We start from the raw sequence: 25,638 nt of genomic DNA on the forward strand, positions 1-25,638 counted from the left end.
CTCTCGACTTGACAACCCCCCAGGCGAATGATTGGTTGTCAGCTAAGTCATGGGCTGAGATGAGCAGGGATGCCAATTGATGTCTGTGCTCTTGAATATATCCACCTGATGCTGGCCGGGACAAGATGAGCGGGGAGGGCGATAGGTGTAGGGCCTGGTGTACCTGCAGAAGGAGAAGCTGTCATCTGGACCATGACCAAGTCAAGGAGGGTTGTGGGTGGTCGAACTTTCAAAAGTGTGACTCTGGTCTGGACATCCAAACTGTTGTGGCTAAGGAGGAGACCAAAGAGTGCAGCTGGGAAATGGCCCCACAGATTGATTGCAGGGATGCCTGTTGGGTGTTGGGCCTAGCTGCATCTGGAGGCGGAAAAAGGAGCCTGAAAAGCTTTGCCTTCCTGGCCATAGCGGGAAATGGAATATCCCTGCGTCTCAGCTCAGCTATGAGTTTGGGGATGGTCCGTCCCCTGAGGGACTGCACGCTGTCACGCTCTGAGCCCGTGGAGGGTGACAGAGGGGCAGGTGTGATGTCCTTGCTGCCAGCCTGCAACATCGCTTTGGCCAGAAGACAAAAGGGGGCAGGGTGCTCATATTTAAGAGGAGTCAAAAAAAGAAAGAAAAAAGGGAGAATTACAGAAAAAGGAATGATAGGCGTAGACAGGAGCTGACAGAGTTCTGTTGTGTAGAACTTATGTAGAGTGGAAATTTAGAAAACTCAGAAGAGTGCGAGGTGGGCCAGGAGGTGACCTCCTGGCCAGATAACCGGTAGCTCGGTGCCTGTTTGTGGAGAGCACAAACCTGAAGACCAGAACCCCAGGAGCGTACTGGGGCGAGAAGTAGAAGTGAGTGACGTGTGCTTGGCCTGCTAACACTTCCACTGCCAGTAAACCTACAGTTAAGCGACCTTGTCTGCGAGGTGAAGGGTCGCCCTTCGAAAACAGAGTGTCATGTATAGACATATGTGACAGAACAATCGCCTGGAGATCACGTCCAATGATGTATGTGAAGTAACGGTATAGTGAAAGGGTGCTGCAGAATGATGTGATAGAAAAGCCTGTGAACTACGCCCTGACTGACGCTCTAGTAGCAAGGTCCTGGTTAGGATCAAAATTTGGTTGACTGGGCACACCTGCAGTAGTGGTGGACATGAGTGCAACAAGATTTATTTACTCTTTTTCTTTTCTTTACTTTCTTTTCCTTTTTTTTTCTATGAAACTGGCCCTGGTGAAGATGCAAACATGGCGGATTTTTTTTTAACCTGGGAAATAACGTCCAACCTGGTACAGAACGGAACCTGAACTTGAATGACCTGAGGGAGAAATAACAGACGAAAACGATGAGTGGCTCGTATGAATGCCACTGGAGACGAGTGACCGATTAAGTGCCACTAAAAAGTTAAGTGGGCTGTATGAGCACCACTGAGTGTGCTTGCAGCAATTACAAAGAGTTATGCTGAGACGTGTACTTGCAGTGATTGCAAGGAGTATATGTTGAGATGCATGTTTGCAGCGATTGCAAATGAGTATATGCTGAGATGCGTGTTTTTTTGCAGCGATTGCAAGTGGATAAACACTAAGGCCCAGTACACACGAGAGGATCGATCCGCTGAAATTGATCCGCTGACTGGTTTCAGCGGATAGATCCCCTGGTGTGTACAATCCAGCGGATCTGTTTCCGCGGATTTGTGTCCCCGGGGATGGATTTCCAGCGGATAAAAATGTCCTAACATGCTAAGAAATCTATCCGCTGGAATCCATTCCAACGGATTGATCCGCTGGTCTGTACAGACTCACTGGATCAATCCGTCCGAATCCATCCCCCGCATGCGTCGTAATGATTCGACGCATGCGTGGAAGTCCTTATATCACAGCGCCACGTACGTCGCCGCGTCATCATCGCGGCGACGGCGCGATGCGTCACCGCGGACGGAATACCGCGGAGATTTTGATCTCCTGGTTAGTACAACCAGGAGATCAAAATCCGCCAGAGGATTTATCCGCGGAAACGGTCCGGAGGACCGTTTCCGCGGATAAATCCTCTCGTGTGTACTAGGCATAAGATGTGTGTATTTGCAGCAATTGCAATGAGTTAATATTAAGATGCATGTTTTGCAGCGTATGCAAATGGGTAAATGGTAAGATACGTGTATTTGTAGCGGATTACAAAATAGGTATATTCTGAGATGCGTTTTTCTTTTTTCAGCGATTGCAAGGAGTTGTGATGAGATGTATATCTTGCAGTGATTGCAAGGAGTTGTGATGAGATGTGTATCTTGAAGTGATTTCAAGGAGTTATGATGAGATGTGTATCTTGCAGCAATTGCAAGAAAAGGTCACCTACTGACAGGCGAAAAGAAAAAGGATAGTAGGAATTGTAGGAATGAACTGCGAAGTAGCATACGAAACGAATCACAGATTTGCAATAGGGACTGTTACGAATTGGTGTGCGGGATACTCGTGATGCGAACTGTTGTGCCGTCGGTGCGACTATGTTCGAACCAGATTGTGATGTGTACAAATGTAAATGTGACACAAATCGGTTAGTAGAAATTACATAAGTAACAAATCGTAGGTTTATGATAGGAACCGCTACGAATTGGTGTGCGGAATGCCGTGATGTCAAAAACGGACGTTTTCCCCAGGGAAAAAGTCTGCTGGGAATCCCGGCGGGATTTTTTGGGCAGTTTTCCCATCGGACAAACTACGAGTATACACATGGCCTGGGATTCCCGGCCAAAATCTCTCCTTGCAGTTTTCCCATCGGGAAACCCAGTCGTGTGAACGGGGCATTAGAATCAACTCCAGACCTTTTACCTGCTTAATTGATGAAGTAGACCACACCTGGCCACCAATCAGCTTTTGATTCAATTGTCCAATTACTGTTGGCCCCTAAAAAAGGGGGGTGGCTGTTCTTAAGAGCTGTAATTCCTAAATTCTTACCCCAATTTGGATGTACATTGTGCCTGTGTCCAAAGTATACATACAGTATCTCACAAAAGTGAGTACACCCCTCACATTTGTAAATATTTTATTATATCTGTTCATGTGACAATACTGAATAAATTACACTTTGCTAACATGTAAGGTAGTGAGTGTACAGCTTGTATAACAGTGTAAATTTACTGTCCGCTCAAAATAACTCAACACACAACCATTGATGTCTAAAGTGCTGGGACCAAAGTGTCAATATTTTGTGTGGCCACCATTCACCAGAGCTTAACAGTTTGCCACTGGAGTCCTCTTCCACTCCTCTATGATGACATCACAGAGCTGGTGGATGTTAAAGTCCTTGCGCTCCTTAGGTCTGGAGACATGCTTGGCCAGTCCATCACCTTTACCCTCAGCTTCTTTAGCAAGGTGGTGGTCATCTTGGAGGTGTGTTTGGGGTCGTTATCATGTTGGAATACCAGCCTGCGGCCCAGTTTCCGAAGGGAGGGGATCATGCTCTGCTTCAGTATGTCACAGTACATGTTGGCATTCATGGTTCCCTCAATAAACTTTAGCTCCCTAGAGCCAGAAGCACTCATGCAGACCCAGACCATGACACTCCCACCACCATGCTTGACTATAGGCAAGACACACTTGTCTTTGTACTCCTCACCTGGTTGCCTCCACACACGCTTGACACCATCTGAACCAAATACGTTTATCTTGGTCTCATCAGACCACAGGACATGGTTCCAGTAATCCATGTCCCTAATCTGCGTGTCTTCAGCAAACTGTTTGCAGGCTTTCTTGTGTATCATCTTTAGAAGAGGCTTTCTTTTGGAATGACAGCCATGCAGACCAATTTGATGCAGTGTACGGGTATGGTCTGATCACTGACAGGCTGACTCCCCACCCCGTCAACCTTTGCATCAATGCTGTCAGCACTCATACAGCTATTTCCCAAAGATAACCTCTAGATATAACGCTGAGCAGGTGCACTCAACTTCTTTGGTCGACCATGGTGAGACCTGTTCTGATTGGAACCTCTCCTGTATGGTGTTGGTCACCATACTGCGGCTCAGTTTCAGGGTCTTGGCAATCTTCTTATAGCCTAGGCCATCTTTATGTAGAGCAACAATTATTTTCTTCAGATCCTCAGAGAGTTCTTTGTCATGAGGTGCCATGTTGAACTTCCAGTGACCATGAGAGAGTGAGAGCGATAACACCAAATTTGGACTTTTTCACTTAGGGGTGTACTCACTTTTGTTGCTAGTTGTTTAGACATTAATGGCTGTGTGTTGAGTTATTTTGAGAGGGACAGCAAAATGACACTGTTATACAAGCTGTACACTTACTTCTTTACTTTGTAGCAAAGTGTAATTTCTTCAGTTTGTTAAAGAAGGGGTGAAATGGCGCTTACTTAAAATAATCTATTAATAAATATATGGCAAAAAATCCTGTGCAAATAAATACCGTTCCTGTGCAAATAAATTCCGATCGTGTGTGGGGCCCATCGGTCTTTTTTCCATCGGTGTAAAAAAATAGAACGTGTTTTAAATTTTTCCGATGGAAAAGAAAACGTTAGGAAATTCCGATCGTCTGTGTGGAACTCCATCGGAGAAAAATCCACGCATGCTCAGAATCAAGTCGACACATGCTCGGAAGCATTGAACTTAATTTTTCTTGGCTCGTCGTAGTGTTTTACGTCACCGCGTTTTGTACGGTTGGAAAAATTCCATCAGATTTTATTCCATCAGAAATCCGATCATGTGTACACGGCATAAGTGTTACAAACAAGGAATAACTAATACTCACGTGCAACAGTGATCCTAGTAAGATCCTTTAGAAAACTAGCTCTTAAAGAAGCTCTCCTGGTGGGGGATCGCTGCACTGACCAAGAAATATGGTGAGCCTACCTATGAACAGCCAGTTTGCTAGCCCAATGTAATGTCATACAGGTTATATGACTTTCACCACTTCTTCTAATTGAGAAACTCTGCATGTCTTTCTTCTGCTGAGCTCCATCAACTCAGTGCTCAAATGGAAAAAGGTTGCTGTTTCCTGTCCTACGAGTATGGGGGACGTTGGTCAACTTTCATAAACTGCGTGCAGCATTTTATGGAAACCATCTGTATTCATTTGAATAATGATGCAGAACAGCAGGACAGAGAAGTCTTGTCGTATTTCCTTTAGGGTACCTAACCAGTAGAGAATTAATCTGCACATCTGGTGCCCTTTTTACAGATTTAAAATATCCTAAAGCATGGCCAACTTTTAAACTTCATCTGATTCAAGATGTTCTCACAGACATTTAAACATAATTAAAATCACTATATACACTCATAGCACATGTCATCTAATGTTTATATATCAGTTTGATCTTTAAGGTCTTGTGCACACTGGACATTTTGTTTCTGCTGCTCCTAGGGTGTTTGGCATGTTTTGTTCCCTGCTTCTGAACAGCTCTGTATGTTCGACTATGTGTCCATGCTGGAGGAGTTTAGAGGAAGGGGCATTCAGAGGCAGAAAAAAAAAAAACATGTTCAATGCATCCAAGAGCAGCAGAGTTTTGGCAGAAAAAACACTTGGTGCGACGAAACACGCCTAAGCGCTAGTCGCCTTTAACTCTGGAATAGTAATTCATATCCATGGCCAGAATAAATTGTTATTCTGGCCGATGAAATAAATGAAGCTCCAAGCACTTCACGTGCGTTACACGGTTTACAATCGTCAATCGTTTTTTCTGCCAAAACTCTTAGCAAAATGTCCTGTGTGCATGGGGCCTAAAAGATAACTCCACTTTTATGGGAAAAAAACAGCAAATACAAAATAAAAATAAGAACAACAAACTGGCAAATAAAAAAAATAATATATACAACTGTGACACATTGATACAAGTCATTGTAACTGAATGTTATTAAAAATGACTTTTCCTTTTGAATCTTCAGCACTGTCATTTTCTGTAAAATGCAATATGATTACTTGGAGGTGTTCTGTACACAGATGGTGTACAGAATGCAACCCAGAAATGTAATTTCCTGCCTGTGATTGGCTTACTAATTTTCCCAGAACTTTTATAGTGTTACTAAACCCACAACAGTAAAATCAGTCTGTATATGGAGTAAAGTATGCTTGTTATGCTCACTGTGGAACTTAAGGGGTTAATAACGCACATTGTGTAAAAAGGCTATTTGATCCTGTCCTCTCTGATCTTACTCTTTTTTCACAGTCCCCAACCGATCTCCTGATAGAACACCTTGGGGGCACTCTGGGACAGATAGCCTTGGGGACACTCTGCACATGCTCAGTTTGGTGTGTATTGGTAGAGTTTTTGTTTTCTTCAGAGGGTGCATGTGATCAGCACAGGGCCAATCAGCACTGTCCAGACAGAGGGTCAGGGGTCCTGCAGCCACATAGGACAATCAGGGGAGAATGAAAACTCCTCCTAAAAGCTTTAACCGTTGCTCGGCCACACAATTATCAAAGTCACAAGACTGCTATATACTACTGATGAGAAAAGGTATTTAGCAGTTTATATTTGATCAAATAATAATTTACATATTCTGTGTACTGTGGGAGACCAGAAATAGTGAATGCAGGGTTCTGGGTTTAGCAACACTTTAAGATACAAGTTAGAGTTTGGGCATCCCCTGCAAGATAGATGTAGATATATAAATTATTTAAAAACGACATGAATAAGTTAATACGACTGGGGAGGTAAAGGTGGTCATGTGGATGATTACCCCACATGACCACCTTTACCTCACCAGTTCCTGTGGGCAGGCTATATGATACGTCTATGGGGATGGAGATTTGATATGGACTATTCCTATGCATGAGCTGGCAAATTTTGTGCAAACACAATTAGAACCATTGGTCCATTCCAAGGGTAGATACTGGATATACTACAGATAAGCTTGATGCATTTCTTCTAGGAGGTATAGTTGTTGGTCGTATTGTCGAAATCATGTCGTTTTGGAATAATTTATATATCTATAACAGAGCTTGACTGTAATTATCTTCCTGATGAAGCGGGCTATTGATATGGCACGGATGATGAGGTGAGCAACATATGATATATAATATGTACATTTTGAATTATTCTAGACTTTTAATGCCATTACATTGTTTTAACATTTGTATAAATAAAACTTTGATATAGTACTCTACTTGTTTTGGGTACTGTCAAAGTCCTGAGTTTTCCAGTTAGGTTTCTTTGTATATATTTCCATATAGGATGTGGTACCAGACATGAATAGTGTCTAAAATATTAAAGGTTTCCATTTGGGATTCCTTCCTTCCACCCATTTACCTTGGCTATAATACTTTAAAGTGTAACTCTTACCAAAATGTTTGTTTTCAGTTTTGATTGGAGTGTGAAAGGGTTAGAACCACTGGCAGGTTTATTATTGCCCTCCCTGTGTTGTGAATATTTCCCTTTACTGAAGTGAGGAGAATGATGGCACAAATGGCATTAAAAACCTTACAGAAGTTGTATCCGTTCTCTCTTTATACTTCTCTACTGAACTGATTTTCACTGATATCATGTCCAAATTACAAGACAGGAGAGCAGGGACAATCCATCCAATAGGGACACAGACAGTCAGAATAGTCGGCATTCCATTTCAATATCAGTAAAACAGAAATGTACAACAACATCTGAGGTGCTGTTAATTAGTTTTTACCTCACCTACTGTCATCACAGTTACAATGGTTTTCTCCAGAAAGGAACTAAGGAAAAATATGCAACAAGGCACAAGTTCCTTTAACAGAGCCACAGATAGTAAAAACCCAACAGGGGTTTTACTGATTCCCTGATCAACCCAAAACTAACACACAACACATTTAATTAAACATTATTTCAATTTGCATCATTAAAAAGAGAGTCTAACATTTATTAAAGCAGCCTTTTAATTTTGTAATGGTGTCCAAATAAACATAAGTATGCTGATCAACAGTTTCAAGTTTTATTTTACATTAAATTTAACATTTATCTAAATGTAACAAAAGTGTTGTGAGATCCATTATATGTCAGAGCTAAGGAAGCAATTTCTTCCCAAATTATTATATATTACATTTGTATTAAAAAAGACGTTTTTTTTTCCTCAAGGGTCCAATGTGGCACAGGAGCAATTGGTATTTTGTGTGGTGTCTTTTTGGTGCCCAATTTAATTTTTTATTTTTTTCCTCATTGTCAGTTGTGTATAAAATACAGATAGTCACAGACACAATCAACTAAAAAATAAATAAAAGATATACAAAACAGTTACAGTTTTTGACACCACAGAACAATGTACCAACTGCATTCCCCAGCCCTGGATGAACAGGTCAAATAGCTTATAAATATTAGGATTAGAAACCATAGAACATATTCAACATTTTACAACTACTCACAGAATACAATTCACATATCATGCGATAGCCAGTGTTAAAAAAAAAAAAAAGGAAAGTAAAAGCATAACTAAGCTCTATAAAACATTAAAATACCTATTCAACACAGTGTATTCTACGAAGTTTGGTTAAAAAAGAAAACTGTAAACATTGTTACCTTTAGCTCATGCCTTGGGTGTTTATTACATTTTTGATGTTACTTTCATATCTTCAACCTCAAAAAGGCCTGAGCCTGTGTTCCATAGGAGCAACCAATTGTGGGGATACAGTGAACATTGCATCCACCATTTTGTTAGTTTCAACTAGGCAGATCCATAATACGGTCTATGTCATACTGGTAAGCAAACTGCATTTTCAGAACCAGACTTCAAATGAAATGCCTGGCCAAAACAGTTTGGTATCTAAAGTTATTTTTACAAACTGTATGAACATCAAAAAAATTATAAACATTGAACTGCCCTCAGTTAACTAACCTTTCCAAATTGTGTGGCTGGACCCCAACGGTCTCACAATTGGGACACTTGAAGAGTCAAATGACTAATTTACAACCATGCGAAAGCAAATACACAGAAATGGAGGACTGCATTTTCAAGAAAAGAAATATAAAAAAAACAAAAAAAAAAACAAACAAAAGCTTTATCAGTCTATTGCTGCCAGCGCTGATGCTTTGCAAATACAACAGACAAACAACAAGGCTAAACTATAAAATGTCAAAAAATAAGGCCTCTGAAATAAATATTTCCATTCTTTAAAAAAAGATATAATAAAAATGTACATCACATGGTCAATGTAAGTATAAAAAATAAACAAGAAAAAAACACTGAGGCTACACCATCCGGGATGAAGCATCTGATGTGAAGTGACCAAGGTTTTGCTTCTGTCGACGTCCTCTGTTATTTTTCGGACATTTCCTGCAAGTAAATGGTACACTTAAATTATGTGAACGCATACTCTTGTACTTGCAAATATAAGTTGGCAGCCTCACAAAGTAGAGGCTTTAATACACAGCCATTCATTGAACCTACTATTTTGGTTTTGGATGCAGAGCCCTTTTTGGATTTGACTCAGGGTTTCATTGGAGACATTTTTACCCTAATTCCTGTCCTGCTTACAGCAGTTTTACCAGCCAGGAGGGGTTGGAAAATCAACAACAGGGACATTGACAACAATAAAAATATCCTATAGCTTGTTCCCTTTCCCCTATTTTTTTTTGTCTATGTTGCTGTTGTAGAGTTCCCCTCACTTTCTGTCTGGTAAAATATAGTCAGCAGGACAGAAATGGAGGATAAATCTCTCTAACAGATAGAAGTATAAAAAGGGTTCTTGACTCATTCTATCTAAGACAAAAGAAAAAAAGGTTTTGGCTGTACATACACTTTAAAGTTTTTCATGTCATCCAAATAAACCTGCTTGACAGAACAACGCTAATAACTGTGTACAGAAGCTGTAACAGTGCTGTAAATGAACCTCCCTGGCGGTATGATTATGTCAGATTTTTGAATCTCAAAGCGGTACATAGTTTCGCATGGAAATTTGGCGTTTTATATTGTAGGCCTGTAATTCTTAGGAATAACTCATCTGTCCAAACAAGAGTATTGTAGACATCCCAGGAAATGGTATGATAAAGTTTGAAACAAAAAATCATAAATTACAAAATAATAAATAACTATAAATAATTATAAAACATAATAATATAATAATAAAATTAATTTCCCCGCAATTCACTATCGCTCAATTCTGCAAGTGTTCTAATTTACTGTCAGTGTTTTCTAGCTGGTCTAAAACCGCTTTGGACATAAAGGGACAATTTTTGGTTGCCATGGGTAATCTCAAGTTTCCAGGCAGAAAGAACAGCATATATAATATAAAACTGCATGCAGGGCACTGGACAAAGCACTAGGGACAATAGGGATTTGATACAGTAATGTAATATTTAAGATTACAGTGTACTATATGTGTTATGTTTTTTGTACTTTTTGAATTTGCCGCCGGCTCCGCCCCCATGCATTGTGATGCTCGCAGGGAACAGAGCCCGGAACACAGGACATCAGAGGACACAGCAGGGGGACATCACAGGATCCTGGTGACAAGATAAGTATGTTGTACCAGGATTTTGCAATGCAATCCTGAGTGTGGCTCGACGTTACTGCTAATGGTACTGAAATAGAACCCCGAGCCACACTCGGGAATACCGCCAGGAGGGTTAAAAATGCTTTCAGAAACAAAAGTGTTTATAGTTTATTTTTATCAGTTAACAAAATGGAAAGTTAATGAACAGGAAAACAAATCCAAAACAAATTAATATTTGGTGTGACCACCCTTTGCCTTCAAAACAGCATCGGTTCTTCTAGGTACACTTGCACACAGTTTTTGAAGGAACTCAGAAGGTAGGTTGTTCCAAACATCTTGGAGAACTAACCACAAATCTTCTGTGGATGTAGCCTGTCTCAAATCCTTCTGTCTCTTCATGTAATCCCAGACAAACTTGATGATGTTGAGCTCTGGGCTTTGTTTGAGCCAAACCATCACTTCCAAGACTCCTTATTCTTTTTTATGCTGAAGATAGTTCTTAATGGCATTGGCTATGTTTGGCGTCATTGTCCTGCTTTAGCATACACTCGGGAGCAATCAAAACCTCAAACCTGCAAGGAACCTCCACTATGCTTTTCCATGAAGACTTCTCTGGACAATAGAGGGGTGTACCTGGGTCCCACTAGTTTCCACCAGTTCTGTGCTGATGGCACTGCTGGACATCTTCTGATGTCAAAGGGACGCAAGCATGATGTGTCTTTCATCTGCTGCATTAAGTTTCCTTGGCTGACCACTGCATCTATGGTCCTCAACATTTTGCGTTTCTTGTGCTTCTTCGAAAGAGCTTGAATAGCACATCTTGAAACCCCAGTCTGCTTTGACATCTTTGCCTGGGAGACACCTTGCTTATGGAGTATAACTATCTTGTGTCTTGTTGCTGTGCTCAGTCTTACCATGTATGACCTGTGACATGAAACTGTCTTCCACAACCTCACCTTAGTAGCAGAGTTTGACTGTTCCTCATCCAGTTTTAAAGTACAACTAAAAGCAAAACTTTTTTTTAGTTTTGGATAAAGTGAAGATGGATTAGAATGCCTGTCAGTTTCTATTGCTGTCGGTGTCCCTATTAGTGAGATTTAGCCTCTCTATTTGTCCTGTTTATGATTATCATTGAAAGTGAAGGGTAAAAGAAAATTCCAAATTTTGGGTTGTCCCCAGAAAGTAATAGCGGGGAAATATCCCAATGGAAACACTAGTGACCTGGGGGGTCTCCAAGGAAATACCCTAAATTTGCAGGGAATTCCTCTCACTTCCTGTTTGGCTATGAGACAGGAAGAGAATGGAAATATATGCTAAAAAAATAAATAAAAAATCTGACAGGAGTTATAATTCTCCCTTAGGCCCATTTTACACTGGGGCGGGAGGCGCAGCGGCGGTATAGCGCCGCTAAAATTATTGGCGCTATACTGTCGGAATTGCCGCGGGATTCGGCCACTAGCGGTGCGGTATTAACCCCCGCTAGCGTCCGATAAAGGGTTAATCCCGCCCGCAATGCGCCTTTGCAGAGGCGCATTGTGGGCGGTATTACCGCGGTTTCCCATTGTTTTAAATGGGAAGGAGCGGTGAAGGAGCGGTATACATACCGCTCCTCTCACCGCTCCAAAGATGCTGCTTGCAGGAGATTTTTTTCTCTCCTGCCAGCGCATCGCCTCAGGCTTTCACATTGAGAAGGCTGGGCAGGAGTTTTTCAGGCGGTATTTAGGCGCTATTTTTAGCACAGTACCGCCTGAAAAACTCCTCAGTGTGAAAGGGGGCTTACTCTATCGAACATGAAAAAAAAAGTTCTACTTTAAGCCTCCAACACATTTGTTTCTGTTTTAGTTAATGACTGTGTTTCAACCTTTAGGGCTCTTTCACACGGAGCGGACCGTTTCTGGGTCCGCTCCGTGTGTCCGCCAAAGCTCAGCGGGGATCCCCGCTGAGCTGTCGGCGGATAGGGCGGTCCCCGCACACAGTGCAGAGACCGCCCTGTCTCTGCTCCGCTCTCCCCTATGGGGGATCGGATGCAGACGGACCGTCTGTCCGTCTGCATCCGATCCGTTCCACCGAACGGAAGAAAAATAGGGTTTCTTCCGTTCGCAAAAGCGGATCCCGACGGACGCGAACGCTAGCGGATGCTCCATCCGCTAACGGACGCGATCCCATAGGGATTCATTACAAGTCCGTTAACGGACTTGTAATGAACGGACGAACGGTCCGCTCGTGTGAAAGGACCCTTATATGAAATGAATGATCATTAGCACCTGCATGGTATAGTTGGCTAATCATACACCTGACTAATCCTACAAAATCCCTGACTTTGTGCAAGTGTACAAGGTGTACAAGTGTAAGAACTGGTTTAAAACCAAAGGGTAATTACACCAAACATTGACTTGATTTAGATTTTGCTCAGTTTGCTCACTTTGTATTTTCTAAATTGCAAAAAATGTACAATTAAAATATATGCTTTTGAAAGCATTCTTACTTTACAGCATTTCTTCACACCTGCCTAAAACTTTTGCACAGTACTGTATTTATTTACCATTATATTGTTTTATGTTCAGCGTTGCTAATAGGTCTTTACTAGTAAAGTTTTCTCTCTTTAAGATTACAGAGAACAAAAATACATTAGAGAAAAATGTTGGCTGTCATGTAGAACACAAAATTCTTTAATACAGTTTTTCTATCAGGGATCCATAATGCAATAGAATAGCATATGCAAAAACTCAGTCATAATGACCAATCTGGGGTTTATTTTTAGTAGTTTAACCCCTTTGCGACCAGAATTTTTAAGCTTAAATGCCAAGACTAAGTTTAGCTGCGTCAGTTAACTTTTTTGACTATTTTTTCTGTTTGACAGCGGGTCTGAGAACTAGGAACCCACACAGTTGCATGTTTCAAATTCTCTGCTGTGAGGTTAATTAGCATTCTCATGACATTGGGCATTTTACATTTTGACCTATAAACTTGTACTGCAGCTGCAAATGGGTTAATTTAGACAAATTAAATTAGCATTTCAAAGGGATAATATGCTTGTGCACAGCTAATTAGTAAATGGTTTTTCCCTGCTTGCCACACAGAAGGCATAACCCAAGAACAGGAGGATGTATTCCAGGTCTCTTTTTACCCTGCTGCTTAAGATACAACTCAAATAGCTGTATTGCCTCTTCCTTCGGATACTGCCGTGTGACAAACTTCTCTGACAGTAGAAAATGCTGATTAGTTAAAGCAACCTGGGAATTCAAAGTATTAGGGTGATATCTGGAGGCACATGCAGACACCCCAAGGACATTTTCAGAGAACCTTGAAATGAATGGAGTTCTAATATGAAAATTCAAAGTTTAGTTTCTAAAGTCTAGCTTAGGCCTGCTACCTGTGACTCCCTGCAGGTTGATAAAGCACGTTTTTAGGGTGGGCCAAGCTTGACAGCAAATATTTATTTATTCCCAGTGTGCTCTAAAAATTTCACCTGATAGGGCAGGGAACTTTATGTGTCTGAATTTACTTCCAGCTACCAGTTTACAATTTTCAATACACACTCCGTAATTAATAGGGAGGTGGTAGGAGGCAGCAAGGACTGCTTTAATGCAAGGTCACATAAGTGAGTGAAATTAATAAATAATAGAAAAGCATCGTGTTTATACTTTCTGCTCAACTGCATTAGGTCAATGCAGAAATAAAAGCGGATCGCTTGATAAATTGTCAGTTGGAGCCCAGTACAGTGTCTGCATGTAATGAGTCCAAATTAGGCAAAACTCTTTTCCACTTTAGATCTATGGTAAGTTTAAGCTAGGTGATGAGTAATATATCCACATGAGTAATCTCTAAAGGCCGCATGTCAGCTATGGAGCAGAATTTGAACAGTGTATGATTTTAGCTACTGAAGTGGCTAATGTATGTGTACAAGCTTACACATGTTGCTGAGCAGTTAATCTCTGGGAACAGCTGCTTTAAACTGCCCTCTGCTCCTTTGCCATGATGCATCTTGTGTTTGCTTCTTTGCCATGTACTGTATATTTGAATAGTATACACATCTTGTGTGAATTCTCTAACCCAAATGGAATGTGTATACAAACATGAAATAATTTTAGCATAGCCAATAAGAAAGTATACAATGTATTTTTAGCTATAGATGGGACCATCTAAATGGAATTTGTATACAAACATGACATGATTTTAGCGTAGCCAATAAGAAATTATACAATATGGGGTAGATTCAGGTAGAATGGCGTAAATTTCTGTGGGCGTAGCGTATATCAAATACGCTATGCCGCCGTAACTTAGTGAGGCATGTTCTGTATTCACCAAGAACCCGCGCCCTAAGTTACGGCGGCGTAGCGTAAATCTGCCGGTGTAAGCGCGCCTAATTCAAATTGTGAAGAGGTGGGCATGTTTTATGCAAATAAAACATGACCCCACGTTAATTACGTTTTTGACTAATGGCACATGCGCCGTCCGTGAAAGTAACCCAGTGCGCATGCTTCAAATTAACCCGCAAAAAGCCAATGCTTTCGACGTGAACGTAAATTACGCACAGCCCCATTCACGGACGACTTACGCAAACGACGTCAAATTTTCAAAATTCAATGCGGGAACGACGTCCATATTTAACATAGGATACGCCTCATATAGCAGGGGTAACTTTACGCCGGAAAAAGCCTAACGTAAACTACATAAAAAAATGCGCCGGGCGGACGTACGTTTCTGAATCGGCGTATCTACCTAATTTGCACATTCCTTGCGTAAATCGACGGAAGCGCCACCTAGCGGTCAGCGTAAATATGCAACTAAGATACGACGGCGTAAGAGACTTTTGCCAGTCGGATCTTAGCCAATTTCCGGCGTATCTTGTTTTCTGAATACAGAAAAAAGATACGCCGGAGCAACCTAGAAGTTAGATAGATACGCCGCGTAACTTCTTTATGAATCTACCCCTATATTTTTAGCTATAGATAGGACCATCTAAATGGAATTTGTATACAAACATGAAATGATTTAGCATAGCCAATGAGAAAGTATACAATATATTTTTAGCTATAGGTGGGACCAAATCACTTAACAACGCTGCCATCCTATTGTTTACACCAACAATCACAAATTTGGAAGTCTCAGAATGTTATGCATTTTGTGTTTGCTGCTTGGCTATGTACAGATGGATGAATGATATTATTATAGCCTGAGAGAAAATATATAATTGTTATATTTTTAGTTTATATATACGGGGACTCAAAGGGGTTGATTTACTAAAGGCAAATAGACTGTGCACTTTGCAGTTGCTCCAAAGCTTAGTAAATGAGGTAGTGCTTCACTTTGCAAAAAATACCCAATCACATGCAAGGGAAATAAAAAAAAATAAAATAACGCATTTTTGCTTGCACATGATTGGATGATGGAAGTCAGCAAAGCTTCTGCTCAGAGTGTAACTGCACTTTGTAAAGTGCAAAGTTTATTTGCCATCAGTAAATCAACCCTAACGACTTGATGAATAAGCAACCTTTTGCCACACCGATCACACATTTGATTTGGAGGTCTCAGAATGTGTTTGTTTTTCCTGCTGAGATGACTAAAAGCCTAGGAAGGAGTCACTAAAAGCATCCCTGTACAGCAGGAATGTGCACGGGTGACTTTATGACATGATGATGTATTCCTGGCATGCACAATGATTTCATCATAGGTTTTGTGTTGTTGTGTCAGGGACCACGTATGGTAATGTATGTACTCAATGGTATGAATGAACAGGGGATGTTCTGCATTGGCATTGCATTTAGACCTATTATGCATTACGCATTCTAGCCATCAGGTAAGAAATCTTGATATGCATATTTTAGAAAAACAGAAAAATATATTTTTCACAACATACCTTGTTATGCACATGACAATAGCAACTATAATGGCAATCTGCACAGCTCCAATGATGGCTGCTATAAGAACATGAGTGAGCTTTTGTCTGCTTGGAACCACGTACAGAATGTTGAAATCTGTCTTATCACAGTACTGGCCTGTGTATCCTGAGTCACACCTGTGAAAGAGGAAACAATGGTAATGGCTACTTATTAATAAACAAAGATTTCTTCATTTCTTTTGCAAAGGTAATAGTGCAAAAAGCACAGCGATATTTCAATTGTCAAAGATCAATATGCAGCCCCAGAATATACTTCTCTGTTATAAATCTTTAAGGGCTGAACATTTCTGAAGACCACATGATGTCAACAACTTGCAAGTGTCCTCACTAAGAAGCCCTTTAACTTTATGACCTCCAAATATAGTTGTACTCAATGAAATGGTGCTAGCCATGGAACCCATAGCAATCACAAAAGAAAGTATATTGTTTTTAACATATGTATATTAATGCATTGTACTTGTTTTGTTTTTTTATTTGTATGGATTATGATGATCTCAGGACACCATTGCTCTTTCTATCATATTAATAAATACTGTAAGTCCTTTAAATGTAACCCACTCTTAGCCAATAAAACAGATGTTATACAGTTTGTTCCATGCCTTTACTGACTGTTTTATATACATTTTATTCTGAATATACTGTGTAGAATTTCTGCATAAAGAAACCTTAATCCTAATATTAATACAATAATATATAACGTATAATGCATTTATTCATTCATTATTAATCATTATTCATAAAGATGTAGAAAAGATACTCTTTGTGAGACTTTCACACCTTACTGATGTGTCGGAACACACTCAATTTTTTGCACGTTTCCACATGTTGTGTTTAGGGCAGACTATAAGTTTTAATGCCCAAATATAGTAGGAAACACCTGTAGTAATTCCCCAAGGTGGTAAGCAGTTGGTACACTGGCTTGTAGTATCCTCCTAGCACCCGAGCCATAGCTATGATTAAGGCAACGTGCCGAAACACGTAAGGCCTCTATTAATTTGGACCACACCGGGGTTAATAAATGTATTATTTGCGTAAGATTAAGCTTTCTGTCATCTACTTATCAGGGCTTTTTTTCAGGGAGTACTTGGTGGAACTCACCCCCTTGGGGGGGGGGGCTGCTCACCACAATCACTTGTAAACACACAGAAGTCTGGTTTGTGTGTTTACAAGTGACAGCTCTGCACTCTGTGTGCACCCCCCCTGAACTCTGCACTTTGTATGTAATGCAATCCTGGTATTTAATTCCCCTTTAAGCTGTTTGTGAAATTTGACTGACCACTATTTAATGTGATTTGGAGCATCACAATTTATTGTTAAAAAATTGTGATCTCGATTCAACCCCCCTGACGATCTCCAATGCATAGTTTGCTGATTCTTTCATATAACAAGTGGAGAGACTTTATCTGCTCACTCGAAAATATCCGGGCAGTCTGCCAAGTTTAGATCAAAGATTCTGTGTGTGTAAAGAAAAAATCCAGGCAGTCTGCCAAGATTTTAACAACATGAAACATTGTAACTAACTTCCTTCTTGGAGCAAATATGTGTGTAAATGCAGGAAGTTTAACCATTTAAAGTCCAAATCTTTTTCTGACACTTGTTTCTTAAGTTAAAATCAATATTTTTTGCTAGAAAATTACTTGGAACCCCCAAACATTATATATATTTTAGTAGAGACCCTAGGGAATGAAATGGCAATTGCTGAAATATTTTATGTCACACTGTATTTGCCCAGTGGTCTTTCAAATGCATTTTTTGAGGAAAAAATACACTTCAATGAATAAAAAAAACGAAACAGTAAAGTTAGCCCAATTATTTTTGTTTTAATGTGAAAGGTGATGTTACGCTGCGAGAATCGGGAGAGAATCGTGATCTATCTTCTAAGCAAAAAATTGTGATTCTCATTTTAGCCAGAATCGTGCAGCTCTAATTTGAAGGGTGTGTGTGGCTGGAGGGGTTTTGGGGGGGGGGGGGGGCGTGATTGAGTTCCAGCACCTATTGTTTGGGAAAAAAAGCCCTGGTTTTAATGGACTGCCCTACTTGCGAGAAACCCGCAAAAAGAAGTGCCTGACCAATTTAAAAATTTGTGCTGCACCACAATGCATGGTACTAGGCGTTCTGACAAACGTTAGCAAAATGTATGAGGGTGCCCATAAGAATAAACTGCACTGCCACGCGTCTGCAAAAGGACAGCACATTTCTATGCATTGCAACAAAGCATTCAGTTTTGTGCATGTTTCTGCAACGCAAATGAAGCATTAGTCCAAAACTGTCAGGTGCTACAGTGTAACCATTTTTGTCAAATAATTTTATACTTGATGATGAGAAAGTATAACCATACAGGTTATGGGGAAAAGGGACAAAAGCAATCAAAAAGTCCTCAAATCGAACCAGTGCAAAGCACAATAAAGCCTTCTTAGGCTCGATTCACACCTATGCATGTTGCTTTTGAGTGTTTTTGCAGTGCTTTTTGCGGTGCTTGCTGCGTTTTTTTGACGTGCGTTTTTATCGCGTTTTAAAGCGATTTGCGTATTTTTTTTTTTGCCATCATTTTTTACATTTCCTTTAACAACCAGCTATAAACAGGTTAAAAAAAACGCAAATCACGGTAAAATCGCTGCAAAAACGCGGTACTTGCATTTTGGATGTGGGTCCATTGAATTCTATTACATGCAAAACGCTGCTTTTTGCGGGGAAAAAAGTCTCCGACCCTTTCCAAAAACGCAGAGGCACAAAAAAGCATTGATAGGAACCCATGTTAAAAAAATTCCCTGCTTTTCTGCAAAATGCACCAAAAAACGCATTAGTGTGAATGGAGCCTTATAACAATGGTATTTACATTTTAATTCCATCACATATCACCCCACACAGAATTATTCTTATTTCCAGACATAGGCAGGGTCATTCCTATCAGTGATTTTTTGCCCCATCAGCCAGATGTACCTCCATAACTGCCAGTGTATAGTGCAAATATAGCCTAATAATATAGAGCCATTTATTCCAAGTTGCATACAGCTGTGTCAGGCTTTTGACCATCATACAGGGAGTGCAGAATTATAAGGCAAATGAGTATTTTGACCACATCATCCTCTTTATGCATGTTGTCTTACTCCAAGCTGTATAGGCTCGAAAGCCTACTACCAATTAAGCATATTAGGTGATGTGCATCTCTGTAATGAGAAGGTGTGTGGTCTAATGACATCAACACCCTATATCAGGTGTGCATAATTATTAGTCAACTTCCTTTCCTTTGGCAAAATGGGTCAAAAGAAGGACTTGACAGGCTCAGAAAAGTCAAAAATAGTGAGATATCTTGCAGAGGGATGCAGCACTCTTAAAATTGCAAAGCTTCTGAAGCGTGATCATCGAACAATCAAGCGTTTCATTCAAAATAGTCAACAGGGTCGCAAGAAGCGTGTGGAAAAACCAAGGCGCAAAATAACTGCCCATGAACTGAGAAAAGTCAAGCGTGCAGCTGCCAAGATGCCACTTGCCACCAGTTTGGCCATATTTCAGAGCTGCAACATCACTGGAGTGCCCAAAAGCACAAGGTGTGCAATACTCAGAGACATGGCCAAGGTAAGAAAGGCTGAAAGACGACCACCACTGAACAAGACACACAAGCTGAAACGTCAAGACTGGGCCAAGAAATATCTCAAGACTGATTTTTCTAAGGTTTTATGGACTGATGAAATGAGAGTGAGTCTTAATGGGCCAGATGGATGGGCCCGTGGCTGGATTGGTAAAGGGCAGAGAGCTCCAGTCCGACTCAGACGCCAGCAAGGTGGAGGTGGAGTACTGGTTTGGGCTGGTATCATCAGAGATGAGCTTGTGGGGCCTTTTCGGGTTGAGGATGGAGTCAAGCTCAACTCCCAGTCCTACTGCCAGTTTCTGGAAGACACCTTCTTCAAGCAGTGGTACAGGAAGAAGTCTGCATCCTTCAAGAAAACCATGATTTTCATGCAGGACAATGCTCCATCACACGTGTCCAAGTACTCCACAGCGTGGCTGGCAAGAAAGGGTATAAAAGAAGAAAAACTAATGACATGGCCTCCTTGTTCACCTGATCTGAACCCCATTGAGAACCTGTGGTCCATCATCAAATGTGAGATTTACAAGAAGGGAAAACAGTACACCTCTCTGAACAGTGTCTGGGAGGCTGTGGTTGCTGCTACACGAAATGTTGATGGTGAACAGATCAAAACACTGACAGAATCCATGGATGGCAGGCTTTTGAGTGTCCATGCAAAGAAAGGTGGCTATATTGGTCACTGATTTGTTTTTGTTTTGTTTTTGAATGTCAGAAATGTATATTTGTGAATGTTGAGATGTTATATTGGTTTCACTGGTAAAAATAAATAATTGAAATGGGTATATATTTTTTTTGTTAAGTTGCCTAATAATTATGCACAGTAATAGTCACCTGCACACACAGATATCCCCCTAAAATAGCTAAAACTAAAAACAAACTAAAAACTACTTCCAAAAATATTCAGCTTTGATATTAATGAGTTTTTTGGGTTCATTGAGAACATGGTTGTTGTTCAATAATAAAATTAATCCTCAAAAATACAACTTGCCTAATAATTCTGCACTCCCTGTAAATGCAGAGCATGGAAACCATGGTTTCTATGAAATAGGGCTTGGGACCCAACAAGACAGTATAAATATGCATGCTGTAGTAAGAAGGGAATAAAATAATCAAAAAGCCCCAATCAAGTCTGTGCAAAGCCTTCTTAAGACTCAATGTATTCACAGGTCTTATTCCGTGACAAATCCCTAAAAATACGTGGATTTTTCTTAATTTCAGGACAGTGGGCGGATAATGATACTTGATGATAAGAGTGCTAACCAAGTAAGAAAGCTAGGTAAAATCTGGGTTGAATGTCCGAATGCACCCAAAAATAGTTTTTCATAGTTGCTGGAAAATAAGTCACAAAGTCATGCTTTCTTATGCTGCATCTGAAGCCTTGTACACACGACCGAGAAACTCGATGGGCGAAACACATCGTTTTGCTCCTCGAGTTCCTTGTGAAGCCGTCGAGAAACTCGACAAGCCAAGTTTCTCCATTCCCGTCAAGGAAACAGCGAACTTGCTCTCTTTTTGGCTCGTCTAGTTTCTCGACAGTTTCTCGGCAAAAAAATATCTCCCAGCAAGTTTCTTGCTGGTTTTTGCCGAGAAACTCAGTCGTGTGTACGAGGCCTGAGAATACCTGGTGGCAAAAATCCCTATGAGAGGTTCAAGTTTCGGACAATAGTCTTGGCCATGTTAAGTGATGATGTCATGCTGCCAATGGTACCACTTATGATACAGAAAAAAAAATTATTATTGTTGCTTTGCAGCTTTATAACACCCACGTGAAATATATAACATCAACATGTTAATTAAATAAAACATCTAAAATCAAAAACAGAATCACTGAGTTGGAAAAGGGATCACCCTTTTGTGTCAGTATTTTGTTAAACTAACTTTTGCTTTAATTACAGCCATCAGTCTGTTGTGATATGTCTCTACTAACTTTTCACATCTAACTTTGAAATATTTACCCACCCTGCTTTTCAAAACTGCTCAAGTTCAGTTAAATTTGATGGTGACCATTTGTAGACTGCAGACTTCAAGTCATTCCACAGATTTTCAATGGGGTTTAGGTTGGGGCTCTGACTAGGCCATGCAAGGAATTTCACCCTTTTCTCCTTCAACCACTGTGTGGTCATTTTGCTGTGTGCTTTGGGTCATTGTCATGTTGGAAGGTAAACCCTCTTCCCCTTAACCACTTTCTGGCAGAGGGCAGCACATTTTCCTCAAGAATTTGATGATACTTTGTTCTATCAATTTTTTCTTCTAGCCCCAAAAGTGCTCCAGTCCCTGCTGCAGAGAAACACCCCCATAACAGGATATTACCCCCTCCGTGCTTTACTGAAGTACTGTACTGGTGTTATTTGGATGGTTAGCTGTAGTGTATTTCTAACAAACATATTGTTTAGTGTTGAAACCAAATCATTCAATTTTAGTCTCATCTGACCATAACACCACGTGGCCTCAGAATCATCAAGGTGAGTTTTGACAAAGCTCAGTCGTGTGGCATTTCTCGAGGAGTAGCTATTTTCTTGCAACCCTCCCATACAAGCTACATGTCTGAAGAATTTGTGATATTGTTGTCACATGCACACAATGACCAGTCTTTGTCATAAATTACTGCAACCTCTTCAGAGTTGCTGTAGGCCTCCTGGTAGCCTCTCTGACCAGTTTTCTATAGACTCTTTTATCCTGTTTGGAGTGATATCCAGATACAGAGAGGGTCTGTCTTGTACCAAATACCTGCCACTTCTCAATAATAGACTTCACTGTGCTTCTAGGCCAGGGATATGCAATTAGCGGACCTCCAGCTGTTGCAGAACTACAAGTCCCATGAGGCATAGCAAGACTCTGACAGCCACAAACATGACACCCAGAGGCAGAGGCATGATGGAACCACTAATTGCATATTCCTGTTCTAGGCATTGATAAAGCCTTTGAAGTTTTTTGTATCCATCTCCTGACTTGTGCCTGTCCACAACTTTATCCCAGAGATATTTTGGCCTTGCCACCCATAGTTGATTGTTTGCTTCAGTTGCACTACCAAGGACTGAAATGCTCCAGGAAAGCTCTTTTCATACTGAGCTAATAAAAATGACCACAGTTGAAAGTAAAATGGCTTTGTGTGCCATTAAATAGGTGATTAGCTTATCACCCCCCCGGTGATACTTTTTCCAACTCAGTGATTCTGTTTTTGAATTTTTGTATTTTCCTCTAACATGTTGGTGTTACATCTTTCACTTAGATGTTATAAGTTGCACTGAATAAATACAGCTGTATAAAACAAAAACCGTGTCTGTCTTCATTTCAGGCTGAAAAGCAACAACATGTGATTATTTTAAAGGGGGGGGGGGGTGATTCTTTTCTATACCCACTGTATACAATATAACACTTGGTCCAAATCAGTCCATAGATAGTCAGACCAGGAGAACTTCAGTTCAGATATAGGCTCATTGTCACCCTCCACAATATTCAAATTAAGAAAAAAGAAAGGCCCTGTTATCATGGTACGATTTGATCCATACCCCATGCAGGGCCATTTTTTGCCAGCATGGGGATGCATAGTGCATGCGTGCAACCCCGTGAAGGCAGTTTCATTATTGTCTACTGGGTTGTGTGTGTTACCCTGCCCAGAACACAGATCTAATCGCCCTATGGGAACGGCGCCTTATGAGCATTTGATAATGTAATCCAAATGCCTATTCCAGATGTAATTATTCGTTTTTTTTGGTGTTCAAATACACTGTATTTCTAAAGTATACTTAAGTATCAGATTTTACATAGTTAGTCACGTAGTTAGTCAGGTTTAAAAAAGACCATCTAGATCTTTTAAGAAACAAAGGCAACAAATCTCAAATAATCTAAAATCTACACCACACCACAATAAATGTAAAGCTTCCCTAATATTTCCTGCCAAGTCTAAGAAACACTGTCAGTAAACAACTGTACATATGTCAATGCTTCTCTGACCCAACCTGACCCCGTCTATGCTAGTCATTAAGCCTGTTGTGTGGTAACTTGAATTACTGTCTAATGGCAAGACATCTGAATCCATTTGTGTTTCTCCCTGTTCCTAAGATCCTTAATATGCTACTATGATTATGCAACAATTACATGGCTCTATATATAGTACAGTGCATAATATCCATGAGATATAAGTAACTAGACATCTGTACATCTCTGCCTAAGAGTACACGTAAACATTAATATTCTAGTAATTGGTTTCTAAAACATCTGTTTAAGAGGAATTCCAGGTATGGCTATTTTATACAAAGTTACAGTAGTCCACCTTGGGCCAATGTAGCTATGCATATACAGTATCATACCTGCCCTGGAAGCTATAAATCACTGAAGTAGACACAGCTACTTTAGTGATCTCCACTTTCTTCCGGGTGCCATGCTAAGCTGCTGGCTTGGTGCATTCTGAACACAGGAGGTTGGCCGATCAGTACGGGCCCACTTTGCATCTCTGAATAAATGCAAAGTGTTCTCTGATTGGACGAGGTGGGACGGTGATGTGAGGTATCATGTATACAAAGTTACATTGGTCCAAGCTGGACCAATGTAACTATGTAAAATTATACCATACATGGAATGCATTTACTTTCTTAGTTTTAGAGTGTAGCAGGGGTCTCAAGCTGGTGGCCCTCCAGCTATTGCAAAACTACAAGTCCCATCATGCCTCTGTCTGTAGGAGTCCTGCTTGTAACTGCCAGCCTTGCAATGCCTCATGGGACCTGAGCTGGAGGGCCATCAGTTTGAGACCCCTGGCGTAGAGGGATTAGAACATTTGTGTAACCATTAGGGAGTTTCACTCTCTCTATTTCCCCCAGTGACCTTTATCACCAAAAGTGAAGAAAATCCATTTTTTTTTATAAATTCTTTAGTCCCCAAAATGTGTCAATACCATACATCAAACAAAAATAAAAAAAATGCCATTGTAGAATGGGTCTCATCCCACAGTCCCTGGATATAATCTGAAGTTTGGGAACCCTGATGCCACGTACACACGATCATTTTTCGGCATTAAAAATGTAATTTAAAATGATCGTGTGTGGGCTTCACATCATTTTTCGGGTTCTGAAAAACGACAATTTTTTTTTCCCGAACATGCTGCATTTTTTAACAACGTTTTAAACACATCATTTTTCGGGTTGTAAAAAATTATCGTGTGTGGGCTAAAACGACGTTAAAAACCCGCGCATGCTCAGAAGCAAGTTATGAGACAGGAGCGCTCGTTCTGGTAAAACTACAGTTCGTAATGGAGTAAGCACATTCATCACGCTGTAACAGACAGAAAAGCGTGAATCGTCTTTTACTAACAGGAAATCAGCTAAAGCAGCCCCAAGGGTGGCGTCATCCGCATGGAACTTCCCCTTTTTAGTGCCGTTGTACGTGTTGTACGTCACCGCGCTTTGCTAGAGCATTTTTTTCAAACGATCGTCGTTTTTTTTTTTTTCATGCCGAAAAATGATCGTGTGTACGCGGCATGGGGATAGCCACTTGCTGACCAGTCACATACGTGGTACGTCACTGGATTTCAAGTGGTTATACTGGGACAACGCCTGCATCATTCTGGTACCATCTTTTAGATCTGGTAGTCGGCTCTCTTGTAAAAGTAATCCTAGCAGCTAACTAGCCACTGGAAGGGACACCCCCCTCTCAATGCCTTCTGCGGGATCTCCTGTGCCCCGGGAGTACCGATGGACCAGATCGGCTTTGTCTGACTCAGTGATGTGGTAATAGCCTGACATCACTTCTGGTTTACCTGGATGTAA

General features: G+C 40.6%; 1 protein-coding gene across 1 annotated transcript in view; it reads right to left on the bottom strand.

Annotated features, from left to right (window-relative positions):
• Nucleotides 1-7,817: 7,817 nt before the first annotated feature.
• The window catches only part of TMEFF1 (transmembrane protein with EGF like and two follistatin like domains 1), a 270,614-nt gene continuing 252,793 nt past the window's right edge, over nucleotides 7,818-25,638 (bottom strand). Inside the window, exons 9-10 of the mRNA XM_040353509.1 lie at nucleotides 16,246-16,404; nucleotides 7,818-9,226 (exon numbers count right to left, since the gene is read on the bottom strand). Of these exons, the coding sequence (XP_040209443.1) occupies nucleotides 9,142-9,226; nucleotides 16,246-16,404 (244 nt within the window). The 3' untranslated portion in view covers nucleotides 7,818-9,141. The remainder of the gene's footprint in view (nucleotides 9,227-16,245; nucleotides 16,405-25,638) is intronic.

This window comes from Rana temporaria, chromosome 5 (assembly GCF_905171775.1).
Source record: "Rana temporaria chromosome 5, aRanTem1.1, whole genome shotgun sequence".
Taxonomy (NCBI): domain Eukaryota; kingdom Metazoa; phylum Chordata; class Amphibia; order Anura; family Ranidae; genus Rana; species Rana temporaria.